This window comes from Aythya marila (genome assembly GCF_965140915.1).
Source record: "Aythya marila genome assembly, chromosome: 3".
Taxonomy (NCBI): domain Eukaryota; kingdom Metazoa; phylum Chordata; class Aves; order Anseriformes; family Anatidae; genus Aythya; species Aythya marila.
Window position 1 is genome coordinate 41873300 of NC_139044.1, and position 13612 is coordinate 41886911.

At 37.4% G+C, this 13612-nt stretch overlaps 1 protein-coding gene across 2 annotated transcripts in view; it reads left to right on the top strand.

Moving 5' to 3' along the window:
• The window catches only part of SIPA1L2 (signal induced proliferation associated 1 like 2), a 141483-nt gene that overhangs the window by 43842 nt on the left and 84029 nt on the right, over nucleotides 1-13612 (top strand). For both annotated transcript variants that reach the window (XM_082757623.1, XM_082757624.1), the window contains exon 3: nucleotides 11001-12705. In XM_082757623.1, coding sequence (XP_082613749.1) covers nucleotides 11241-12705 — 1465 coding nt within the window. In that variant the 5' untranslated portion in view covers nucleotides 11001-11240. The remainder of the gene's footprint in view (nucleotides 1-11000; nucleotides 12706-13612) is intronic.

The window sequence follows — 13612 nt, forward strand, 5'->3', positions numbered from 1 at the left end:
AAGACCACCTTGTTTTTCATCAGATAGCTTCAATACATGGTAACTCAAAAAACAAACAAAAACAAAAAATCAACCAAAAACAAAAACAAAAAACACTTTTAAAAATAATTCTAATACTGTACAATTTTTATGAAGAGAAACATAAACAGGTTATGTTTAGCAAAGTTTTTCTGGTTTTATTTTAATCATTGCATCTCTCAAATACATTCACACAGCAGGACATAAAAGAGCATACATCTGTCATAGTGTAATTTTGTAGGCACTGAGTGTTAATGTCATTTGCAGATGTTCTGTGCTACCCATAGCTTTATATGATTGATGGACATCTGAAGGATTGTCTGTGTGGAAGTTTAACAACCAATGGGCAGCTGTACACTACAATATGTAAACTCTATTCTTGTACTTATGTAATTTTAAAAATCTAATTATTTTGAGCCAAGAAAGTTTGCATGTAATTATATGGAAACCTTGTAGGATGACGCATCCATTTATCATGTATATCAGCAAAGAAGAGATCAACCTTTCCTCAGTTAACGCTTAGAGACCTTAGTTTATACCTTTGAAGTTGCTCTGGCTTGGGTTTCCTCTGGACACTAACACTTATTGATGGTAGTTTGTCAAAACAGAAGAGTTTTTTGTTTTTTTTTTTTTGGAATGAATTACGAAGCTTTTCTCATACAAGGTGTTGTGTTCCCATGATTAAAAGCCTTGCACCCTCTTTTATCTGTTTCACTAATGGATGTACTGGGTGTACCTTTTGCTTTCAGTAGGCTCATTTTACTTCAAAATGTTAGATGTGCTTAAAAGTTATATTCAGTACATCTTGTGATACATAGGATAAGGCATTGTTGGTGAAAGTAGCATTAATATTGTTCTAGTGCTGTTTTGTCAATTGGTTGTCTGTGGAGTTGAAGCCCAGTGTATGAGCAAATGGGCTCATACCGTGAAACCTAGGCAAGCGCCTAGGACAATGGGAACAGTCTGACCTCTTCAAAGTGAAAACGGCAGATTTAATCTCTGCTTCTGCTGGAAGTAATATAACAAAATATCAAAATATAACAAAATATCAGAAACATACAAAAAACATACATTTTCTGGCTTAAAATGGCTTCATATGCTTCCAAATTTCTTTTGAGTACTGTGTCAGAAGTTGAAACCAGCTTCATGGAATAGTCAGTCTCAGCTGCTAAACAGGTTTGTTTGTTTTATCTTTCTATTGAGTGGATGAAAAAGCTTTATTTTGGGCCTCCCTGTAATAGGCCTGTGAAAAGTGAAATTGCCTGTTATAAATTAGTGTGGCATATTGACTCAGAAAGCTCAAAGCTTCAAATCTTCCTTTCTACTAACTGAACAATTTATCTTCTCACAATACTTTGCTCCTTATTCAAATTAAGTGTAGCCTCTGAACCTGTAACCAAAGTTCTACCTCCAAATGTCAAATAAGTCAAAATGTTAACACCTCTCTCCTTTCTTATCAACCTTTCATTAAAAGCCATTTCTTCAGATACCCCAGGAGGCTCTAACTCCAATATTCTTTTTTCTGGAGTAGTTGAAAGCAATTCTAAGCAGCATGTGAAAATAGCTTTACATACTTCCCACAAATGGTTTGAGGAAACTGGCAAAGATGTCATACTTTCTCTAGAAAATACATTGCTAACACTTTGTCAGAAATTTATCTAAAGTTACCTAAAGGTATGTTTCTGTCAGAAATCATGTTTTGTTCCTGAAGTCTTAAATTTCTGTAGACTGACTGTGATATCTATAGATAATGATGTTACTTAACTACCTGTAATTTTTCTGTCACATCGTTTCATCTGTAGCAATTTATTATATATTGAGAGCAAGAAATCTCACACAGATACTTTTCCAATGAAACAGGACTTCTATTAATATTCTGTGTTTTTTTTTTGTTTGCTTTTCTCTATGCCTGCTGCTGTGCTTTTCTAATGGAATTTTAATGCTCATTTTGAGTGCTGAGCTAGAATTATAAGAAAAATGGTAATTTCTGATTAACTCTAGGAAAAGGTAGAATGTTTTTGTTTCATTGTTTTAAAATAATGGACCACGCTCATTTCTTCTAAAATGCTGAGTTGCTTTTTTCTGCCAGTGTTCTACAATAACTTTATTGTAAACTTTTAGCCACCTTAGTATTTATTAATACTTATTAACAAACTGAAGTTTGTATTGAAATGAAACACATGTAGTGCATTCCTTTCTCAAGTATAATGTGAATACTCTCCTCTGTATTCTTCAGCTAGTCAGTTTGCAGATGCTGAATTTTTCTTTTGGGGGTGTTATGCCAAGACACAAAACTGTCAAATCCTCATTTTCATGCAGCAGGTTATTCAACAACTACTGACTTTCCCTCTGCATTATGCAAATGATTTCTCAGCGTCAGTACAAGGTAGTCCTTTCCCTTGTGTTTAAATGGTCTAAATGCAGTACACAAGTCCTGTCTGTCTTTCTGAGCTTTGCCTCTGAAAATGACTTTGTTACACTTGTTGTTTACCGACTGGATTATCATAGTATGTAGCATCGTGTACAATGGGGTCATCATATGGGGGTCCTGTTGGAACAGGACAAAGAAACAGTCCCTGCCTTGGAGGATTATGCAATTTAAATGAGAATGCGTGCATTCTAACGGGCAATTCAAGAATGCATGGATGTGTGACAATTTCTGAGCCTATAGATATGACTGCTTTTTTGTAGGGTACTGATATTGGGCAACTTGCTTGGTAAGACCACTGCAAATGAGTTCTTGGTTTTCAGTGAAACTTGCTGCAGTGTGATAGTTAAGTACTGTAACTGAACATCCTTCTGTAAAGACTAAAGCTGCTTCATTTGTGCTCTAACCTGGCCTTTCCTACTGCGGTGGTTTTATACAGGTGGGCAGCTGAGCTCCATCACAACTACAGTCTTGCTCCCCCTCCTCAAAGGGAAAAAAACATGATGAAAAGGGCTCAAGGGTTGAGATAAGGTCAGGGACATCACTCAACAATTATCGTCACAGGCAAAACAGACTCACTGTAGGGAGATAGTAAGATTTATTGCCAATTACTAACAAGCTAGGGAAGTAAGAAAAATTAAAGAAACGAAAACCACCTTCCCCCTCATCCACCCTGTTCCACCTCTTCCCCCTGAGCAACATGGGAATTGGGGGCTGCAGTCAGTCTCTGACGCTTTGTCTCCGCCCCTCCCTCCTTCACAGTCACTCTCTGCCCCTGCTCCGCTTGGGGTCCCTCCCATGGGATGCCATCCTTCCCAAACTGATCTTGCGGGGGCTGCCCACAGGCAGCAGCTCTTCAAGAACTACTCCGGATATTGGTCAGTACTACAGGGCCCATCTGTCAAGAGCACACTGCTCCAGCATGGGCTCCACATGGGCGGCAGCTCCCCCAAGCCTCCTGCTCCTGTGTGGGCTCCTCTCCACGGGCTGCAGCTCTGGCCTGGGGCCTGCTTCTGCGGGGGCTCTCCATGGGCCGCAGCCTCCTCCAGGCCACATCCACCTGCTCCACCGGGGGCTCCTCCACAGGATGCAGTGTGGAGATCTGCTGCGACCCATGGGCTGCAGGGGGACAGCCTGCTCCACCAGGGGCCTCTCCACAAGCTCCTGCACATGGAGGACCTCCTGCCCTCCTTCCGCACCGACCTTGGGGTCTGTAGGGCTGGTTCTCAGTCCTCTCTCTCCCAGCTGCTGTAGTGCAGCAGTAGGTTTTTTGTGTTTTTTTTGTTTTGTTTTGTTTGTTTGTTTGTTTGTTTGCTTTTTTTCTCCCTTTTCTTAAATCTGCTCTCACAGAGGTGCAAATATCACTTATTGGCTCAGCTCTGGGCAGCAGCAGGGCCCTTTGGAGCCTGCTGAAACTGGCTCTTATCTAAACTTGGGCAGTTTTTGGATTCTCCTCACAGAAGCCACCTATGCAGCCCCCTGCTACCAAAACCTTGCCAGGTAAACCCCACTACACCTACTGAACAGGTTTTAGTGGCTGGGGTAAAGTACATGTCATACAAACAGCTTTTTACTCCTACTTTGTAAGCTCTTGAACTGTGCTGGATACGGAAAGTGTTATACAAAATTTACCTGTTTTTATCTGCTGACTGGTATTTCTTGATTGTTATTATCTGTATCATTATGTATTAAAGACTCTTCATTCTCAAAGATGGAATTGGAATAAATATTCTGCATTATCATTTTTTTTAAGGATAATGATTTTACAAGAAAATTGTAATTACTATGAAATGTTGCAGGAAGAGAGATAAGTACATCTAAATACATGAAGATAGGAAAATGTCTTAGTCATATGGTCTGCCATACTTCTGTCCTGAAGAGATAATGTACATGCATGTAAACTATGTTCTGGATGTAATTTTAGTCTCCCTGTAGGAAACAGATTACTTATAGCTCAATAAGTAGGATTCTTTCTAGTTTTCATAGAATCATAGAATCATAGAATATCCTGAGTTGGAAGGGACCCTTAAGGATCATCAAGTCCAACTCTCGACACCGCACGGGTCTACCCAAAAGTTCAGACCATGTGCCTAAGTTCACAGTCCAATCTCTTCTTAAATTCAGACAGGCTCGGTGCAGTGACCACTTCCCTGGGGAGCCTGTTCCAGTGTGCAACCACCCTCTCTGTGAAGAACCCCCTCCTGACGTCCAGCCTAAATTTCCCCTGCCTCAGCTTAACCCCGTTCCCGCGGGTCCTGTCACTAGTGTTAATGGAGAAAAGGTCTCCTGCCTCTTGACAACCCCTTACGAGGAAGTTGTAGACTGCGATGAGGTCTCCCCTCAGCCTCCTCTTCTCCAGGCTGAACAGGCCCAGTGACCTCAGCCGTTTTCCTTCCCTCTGACATGTAGATTCACGAATGGAAAGAATGAAAGGGAACAAAGACACTTTGGTGGATTCTGTTTATTTAAAGTTTTCACTGACACAAGAACTTGACTGACAGGTATATGGTTTCTATTTGCACTTAATAAAGAATCAGACTGCCAAAAATGATACTGGTTTATGATAATTTGTGAGGAGTTTTCTTCTTTATTCTTTCTCATGGGATAGTGCTTGTACATATTCTTTTAACCCTTTCCTGGAAAAATTCTGAGTTTCATGTTAAGATGTTTCCTCTTTACTTCATTAATTGCATTATAATTTAGGCCTTTGCATATTTTTATGAGATTCCATGATTTCAGTTAAAATAATACAACTGGATTGGAATGGTACAATTGGAAGATTCATAGTCTGTGTGTCAGTGGTAGTTTTGCTGTTGATTTCAACATAATTGATTTCACTCTGCTACTTTACATGGTTCCACCTGAGCAAGATATAACTTCAAGTCCAATTTTACGGTTAAACTCTGCATAAGCTGCATAACTGAAGAGTTCACAATAGAGCTCCAAGAATAGCAGGCTATCTACTGTCTAGTTTGTTCAGGATATTGAGCTAACCTTAATGCATCTCAGTGTCAACACTTGCACAGAATCATCTAGGTTGGAAGAGACCTCCAAGATCATCTAGTCCAGCCTCTGACCTAACACTAACAAGTACTCCACTAAACCATATCACGAAGCTCTACATCTAGGAAGAGAAGTGCTAGAACTTTGTGATAGGTGTTTTCATATGATGAATTATAAGAAAGAACATATCGATTTTATAACTGTGTTTTTAGTACCATTTCATAAATGAATATAGTATATTTTGAAAGAAAAAAAAAGTAGTGAGTTTAGTATTTAGTAGTTGGAAGGTGCGGCTTATTAACAGATTAGCTTTTCCAAAGACAAGGTGACATACAGGGCATCTTGACCTTAGGACAAACAAATCTGATGTTTTTGAGGGGGCCTGTTTTTTACTCTTAAACCTTACAGAATTGTTCCTGTAGATATTGGGAATAATTGTATGCTTTTTTTAAAAACAAAAATAAAACCCATCACCTTTCATTGAGTAGCGTAGAACAAGTGCAGAATTTGAAGTTCTATTCTTAAGATCCAGTGCTCCAAAATCAAACGTTGCATCTGTCTCCATACTTACATCTACCCGCCAGTTATTTCTTGGAGGAGAGAACTGTATTTGAAGAAGTGTGTGGTTACCACTGAATCTGGCAGCTGTCCCAAAGTAGTGCAACTGCACTGCTTTAAGAAATGTGGTCTAATACCACTGTTCAGAATCATGTAGGCTGGTGTCACTCTTAATTAGTTTCACCCTCTCCTCTCCAGTTCCCTCCCGCCCCCAAAGTCATCTAGGCTGTGGCATGATTATTACTAGATTATTCTGTAGGTAGGTACACTTCTGTAACTATCATTTCAACAATCACTTTTTCTTCTTTCACATTTATCTTGCAACTGAAGATGACAAATTAAAGAAAGACAGCACAACAAAGGAAGTGTACAGCAAATATTGCATAGCAGCTCAGATATATTTCCGTTAATCAAATGAGAGGCTTCCCATCTTTCTTTTGCCTCTTATCTATGTCTGCATATTAATCAAGTGCCTGAAATATGCATATGAGAAGTAACCATTTATACTGTAATAGTTGTAGCTTTAATTGTAAATTTGATGTATAATAATCGGAACCATTTTTTTTCATGAACTGTGCTCATAATTTGTTCATTTTATTATTTCCAATCCATTTTCCACAGCTGCAATCTGAATAAGTGGCTCAATTATAGTTACTGTTATCCTTTAATATTCACTGAGTCTCATGGAATACTTTGAAAGAAATATTCTATTTAAGAACAATTATGCTTAAATATCATGGTTTTCTAAAGACATTTGCATGAAAACAAACGCTTGAAGAGCTTATCTTCCTTTTCTATACTCCTATCTAGAGTAATAATTCTCCTGTGACATAATCAGCTGTCATATGATGTGATGTCACAGTTCAGTGTGACCAGAATTTTCTGTCTTGGTCACACACTTGAAAACCAATAATAGCCCTCATTTTGCCCAAAATTGAGTAATTGAGTAAAAAAAAAAAAAATTGAGTATCTAAATAATGATTAAAAAAAACAAAACTCTCTAATGCAGTTGTTCTTTAAAAATAAACTGAAAAAAGTTTATTTAGAAATTGCCTGAACAAAACTTTGTATGATATTTCCTGGTTTTCAAAAATTACTTTTTTAATTTTTTCTTTCACTGAGCAAGGTTAGTTTTAGGAAGTAATACTTTGTGACAGATTTGTTCAGTGGGTTATCTGATTGAGAATTTGTGACAATAACAATGAATTAAAAACTACATTTATTTCTCCTTTGCATTGGTCATTTTCGTTGTTCTTAAAAGGATGGACCCAAAGGCAGAATTTTCTTGCAGACCTCAAATTCCCATAAAGTAGCCATTGTGTAACTATTACTTTGCTATATCGGCAATATACATAACACTATTTCTTGATGTATTTCTCTTAAGAATGGAAACTAACCAGGCTCTGAGCACACAGAAAATGCTGTGCAGAATGAACTGAATGCAAATGAAATGTCTGATTTTTAGGTTTTGGTGTACTTTTCTTGCCTATACTCCTATTTTATCAAATTGTGCTTCCCATTTTTTAAGGTTAGTAGAGCTTGAGAGTCAGTTTTTACGAATTGTCGTCTTGATAAATAGTAGAGATTAATGCTTTCATCTGAATTATGCATCCTTTTTAGGATGATAACATTACATAATAATAGGGGCAGATTTCCAAATTCTTGATCAACAAAATGACCACAGAAAGACTTCTTAAATAATTCATTTCCATTTATCAAGACTGACGTGAGGCAGGGTTACCCAACAGCCGCCTTTTGACAGGGTAGTCCAATAGTACTCTTCTTATTCATTGCTCTGTTACTGGCACAGGAACATTTGTGGGCATAAATCCAGGTCCCCAGGAAACTTGGAAGCTTTCCATCTTAAAGAACTGTAACTGTGGCTAACAAACCAGCTGCTGTATTGAGCTCAGAAGGAAGTCTTTGTAGCAGCGTGGAAGGAACTTAAGATATTTGCATAACATCCAGCAGCCTTAGTGGGAAGGGTTGGCAAGAGCACAACAGCAGGGTAGGCGGCATCCAGCTTTTTATCTTTTTACTGTAACTGTCAGTGATTCCATTCTTAAATGCTAGGATGAGAAGAAAAGAGCAAGAAATGAAGAACTTGACCGAAAGGACTATACAGAGAGGGGTACTTATGGTCCTGTTGACAAGACAGCATTCTTTGTGGAAGTAATAGTTTATTAAACTTGGCAAACAAAATCAGTTTATAACATAGTATCACCATCTATAGGTGAATGTTTGTGAGTTGCTAAATTCAGGTGGAGAGAGAAAAACATTAAAAAGTACGAAAAGGAAAGAACATAGTGCTATCCAATAGAATAGGTCAGCTGTCAACCAAAGCATGCTGCTGTACTGACTTACAGGAATTTATAGGAATGGTCAGTACTAAAGTACATACGTTTTAAATTAAGAACAGGCTTCAGATGTGTAAAAAAAAAAAAAAAAAAAAAAAAAAAAAGTTTACTAGTATAGCTTAAATACATTGTATCACTTCTTTAAATATTATTTCCAATAAGTTGTCAATCTAGAGTTCTAAAACAGATGTAAATTTGGTCTTCTGTCACACAAGCTTTACATAGCAAAGAATAACTGTTGCTTTACATGCTACTTCGTACATTGTACTTCATTTTAAAATATTCAGGTCATACTTCACAAAGTATTTCAGGTGACACCACTGGAAAAAAGCCTTGCTTTCCTGTTGCCTTCAGGTTCTCTCCTGCTATGTACAAATACAGCAGTTTGTGAGGCTGAATAGTAAATCACATTATGGATTTGGAATGGAAGTAAATGGGGTGGTAGTGTTTATTTATTGCTCTTTCTTTTTTGCCTCCCACCATGTCATATCCAAATTAATTTCAACCTGGATTATGTTCCTGGCCTGAATCACCTCTCTTGCACAAGTGTTTATGATGGAAAAAGGGTTAACATGGAAAAAAAAGGAAAGAAATTTTTGCAGGATAGCCTTTTACAGCCTTCCATGTATTTTCCCATTTTGTATGAGTTTATTTTTTATTTAAAAAATAAACAATATTTGCACGGAGTAATGAATTCTATGAATTGGTTTGTGTAGGTAAAGGCAAGAAGACTAGAAGATGTAATTTACCGTAATTTAAAAAATAAAAAATAAATATTAATCTTCATTAAGCAGTCCAATATTTTTCCTGATTTGTGAAATTGATCTCTTCGTTTTCATTACTTCATATTCTTGCAGAATGATAAATAGGATTCTGGAATAGCTTAGTCTTCCTTCAGTGTTTTTATGTGGTAAAGTTGAATTATGTAAAATTTTTTCTGTTTATATAAATATTAAAAAAAAAAAATGCTATCGACTTGTCATGTGAATCCCACAGAAGCTTGCTTTTATTTCACCTCTCCGATATTACTCGTGCCACAAAAATGTTAAATATATTTATTGGTATTTTCCTTTTTGTTATATTTTCATGAGTCTGTATTTAAAAATCCTACCTGCTACTTCTGAAAGATTGTTTTTCTGAACATGTCAGTTGTTTAAACAATTTTTAGTCGTATGAGGAACCAAAAACTGTAGTTTAATTTCCATCATTGGCCATGGAACAGGAGTTCTGAGGAATGTCTGTGTGGTGACAGTAAGCTGTGATACGTTGTTGTCATTCTTGTTACCTGTTCCTGATAAGAGTCACAAAGAAACCCTGCTGTTCAGAGCTACTGTAACTCTAGCTTGGATTTTAACCACTTTCACTAGAAGCATCTTCAAGTTCACTGTATCAAGCACACCTTTCTGTGTTGTTTTTTTTTCTTTTTCCTGTCAAGCAGAAAAACTACTGTCAAATTTCAATTTACATCCCTGCCTCACTTTTTTTTTTTTTTTTTTTTTGAGAATTTTTGTGGCATTAAACGTAAGGGGGAAAGAAAAAATTTTCTGAGTTCCTCTTACCATCTCATATCTTCACTGAAGTAAGGGGAGAATTCATATTTCAGTCTAACTTAACCTGATTTCTTTAACTCTCATAAACGAATATTATACTTATATGCAGCATCTTAAAAGATCATTATGTTGCCACTTTTGTTTCAAAGAACACATCTTTTAGTATAGTTTTATGTAATGGGTTAAAGCATGGGCTCTGCCTGCAAATTAATCTTCACAGCATGAATCATGGTCATTCTTAAGACCATTATAGCCATTTGAAAAAATGTATTTGTTTCTGTCCTAGCAATTCCAAAATTGTAAGTGACTTAACACTTACCAATAGGCCTATTCTCTTCTCTTATTTGTGGAAGGCAGCAGACGTTCTCTACTACAGTAGCTACATTAACAGTCTAAATTTTTCAGCCAGAGGAATATAATGTAACAGAAGCAATTCTAACTTTTCTACAGTATAAATAAAGGAATGTAAGGAAATCTCTCTTTGGGAAGGAAGAAAAATACATTTATTCACTCCAGAGAGTTTACTAATCCTTAAAATGTTCTTTTATACAGGATATTTTTCTTTATTGAAGGCCCTATTTCACATATTTTGCTTACATTATGTAGCAGTCTTGCCCTGTAACTCCTATATGTGTTAGTCTGTTTCAAGCAAGCTTGAAAAAGATGTCTGAGATGGCTGTGTTCTTCTTTCATGTTATGTAAAAAAATAAAAAAAATAAAAAAAAAAAAGGTGATTAAATAGAGAATAGGCATCAAAGTTGCTGTCAGTATTGAGAGAGAGGGGAAAAAAATTGTATATGGCTACTATGTTTGGCAGAACCTAGTATGTTGTTCAGTGTGCATGTACTGGTTGGCCCATGAGCATACATGCAGGTCCAAACTACTCACATCTTATGGGAATCATTGGGGAAACTGAGATTTTTGTATTTGCTGGGGTTTAGGAGGCAAAGAATATAAAACCAGAGAAAGCAAGTCTCATGGGTTCCAATTTCATGGGGTGTTGTGTATGTACAAACAACATTGAAAGCTTACCGTTGTTGACTATAAACTTTTTAATACGCTTTATTTTATTTCTTTTACAAACAGATAACAGAAATTTGCCTGGATTAATGCTGAACTGAATGCATCTGAACTGAAGGAAATGTTTTAAGATTGGTCTCCTGCCAGGAGTTGTACAGAAATGGTGCACTGAGGGTTCTGTTGCTTCTGAGAAGACAGTAACTGCATATTTATGCTGCAGTTTACTGGTCTATAAAAAAACAATGTAATAATAAAGCTAACAGTAAATTTATGTAACACTAGTGGTTCCCCTCCCCCTGACTGGACATGAGTGATCAAAGGTCTTTGCAAGAAGATAAGCACAAAATTAGCAGAACTTCCTCAAAGTTCAGGGAGTCTTCAAGAAGCATGCAATCTGATGATTATTTTGCAAGAAAGCTTAAAGCTTTGAATGGTAGCATGGGTCCTCCTGTTTCTTCAAATGTATCTAGCAAAGCTGAAAATAATCAATCAAATGGTACACCAGCTGTGCCTAAAATGGGTGTTCGAGCAAGGGTATCTGAATGGCCGCCTAAAAAGGATTGCTCTAAGGAGTTGAGTAAAGCTGCTTGGGAAAGCAGATCTCCAGCTAGTTATGAAAGCGTTGGATCAGTACATCCAAATGGACAAAATGACCAAACGGAAGGGCAGCAAGAAGAACTAGAACTGGAATTTGCAGAGGGAAAATATTCTATTGGAGATCTGTTTGTTCATTCCCCTCAAAGAGGACTTCATCCCATTAGGCAAAGAAGCAACAGTGACGTGACGATAAGCGATATCGATGCTGAAGATGTGTTAGACCAGAATGCTGTTAACCCAAATACTGGAGCAGCCCTTCATCGGGAGTATGGAAGTACTTCTTCAATTGACAGACAAGGCTTGTCTGGAGAAAGCTTTTTTGCAATGCTAAGAGGATACCGAGTAGAAAACTTTGAACATAAAACCCTTGCTCCATTTGGATTTTCTGAGTTTTTCCACTGTGATCCTACAGTTTCTCCAAGTCTGCATGCTGCTGCACAGATTTCCAGGGGAGAATTTGTCAGGATTTCTGGTTTGGATTATATGGATAGTGCGCTGCTTATTGGTCGAGACAGGGAGAAATCTTTCAAGAGGAGGCTAAAATCAGAAACAGTAGAAACATCTCTATTTAGAAAATTGCGAACAGTTAAAAGTGAGCATGAAACCTTTAAGTTTTCATCTGATCTGGATGATAGACTCGACAGAAATGTGCGTTCTTGGAATTGTCAGAAGTGTTTTGCACATTATGATGTTCAGAGCGTTTTGTTTAACATCAATGAAGCAATGGCTACCAGAGTAAACGTGGGAAAAAGAAAAAATATAACCACTGGGGCTTCAGCTGCATCACAAACTCAGATGCCAGCAGGCCAAACAGGAAACTGTGAATCGCCTTTGGGAAGCAAAGAGGATCTCAATTCAAAAGAGAATTTAGATGCTGATGAGGGTGATGGGAAAAGCAATGACTTAGTACTGAGCTGTCCTTACTTCAGGAATGAAACTGGTGGAGAAGGAGATAGACGGATTGCACTTTCCAGGGCAAATTCAGCATCTTTTTCTTCAGGTGAAAGTTGTTCTTTTGAGTCCTCTCTGAGTTCCCATTGCACAAATGCTGGTGTTTCAGTACTGGAAGTACCAAGAGAAAACCAGTCAATTCACAGAGAGAAAGTGAAGCGTTACATCATAGAGCATATTGATCTTGGAGCGTACTATTACCGCAAGTTCTTCTACGCAAAAGGTAAGTTTTTGTAATGCAACTGATTTGAAGTGTGCATGCATTAGATTTTTCTTGCTTATTAATTTTTTTCTTCTCTGTAGGAATACCTAAGTATTACCAAGGATCTTGAAACTCTTTACTAACATTAAGCCTCTTAATATCCCTCTGTGAGAGCAAGACCACTGGGTTATATATAAAACTAAACAGTAGTTGTCTAAGTTAATGAAGTGTGGTTTCATTTAGATCAGTAGGTAAATTAACTTCTCTGTACCAAACTTTCTTGGAGGTCAGGAGGAAAAGATAACACTTATAGCCAGCAAATGTATTGGAAATACTGATACCTGGAGTGGAAATCAATATTTCTTAAAAGGTGTTTCCAAAAGAGGAGGTTTTATTATTGAGGCAATTCATTGCCTTCTAGATTCAACTGTTGTCTTGTGTCTTTGGGGCCTTTCATACTGTACACACATATGTATGCGTACCCATTAAACAGGGAGCTTTTGATGGTATTTAGTTTTTGAGCCTAAATAAGGTTGTCTTGTGACTTTCTCATAGCTTTTTATCCTGTTCTTTTTGGATATGTTGAAACTGCTAAACAGCAGGGTACCCTTGTGAACTGAATAACTAACTTGGTTAGAATTGATATTCAGATAAGAGATTTCTTCTTTGACCTACTTTGTCTGTATTCAGGACTGCATCATGCAGTGTGTGCCCAATCCCTGTTTTTGTGGGAAGGAGAACCCCAAACTACCTCTGTAGCCTTTCCATATCATGAGTTGTAGCTCAATCTTTTGGCTGGTATTAAAAGAAAAAAAATGTTTCTGTCCTTAAGAAGAGTGTTGGCTACTGCCTGAGCCTTGCTGAAACCATGCTTACTTTGCCTTCTAACTCTATTTCAACAGCAAGAAATGAGCACTGTGCTTCTTCC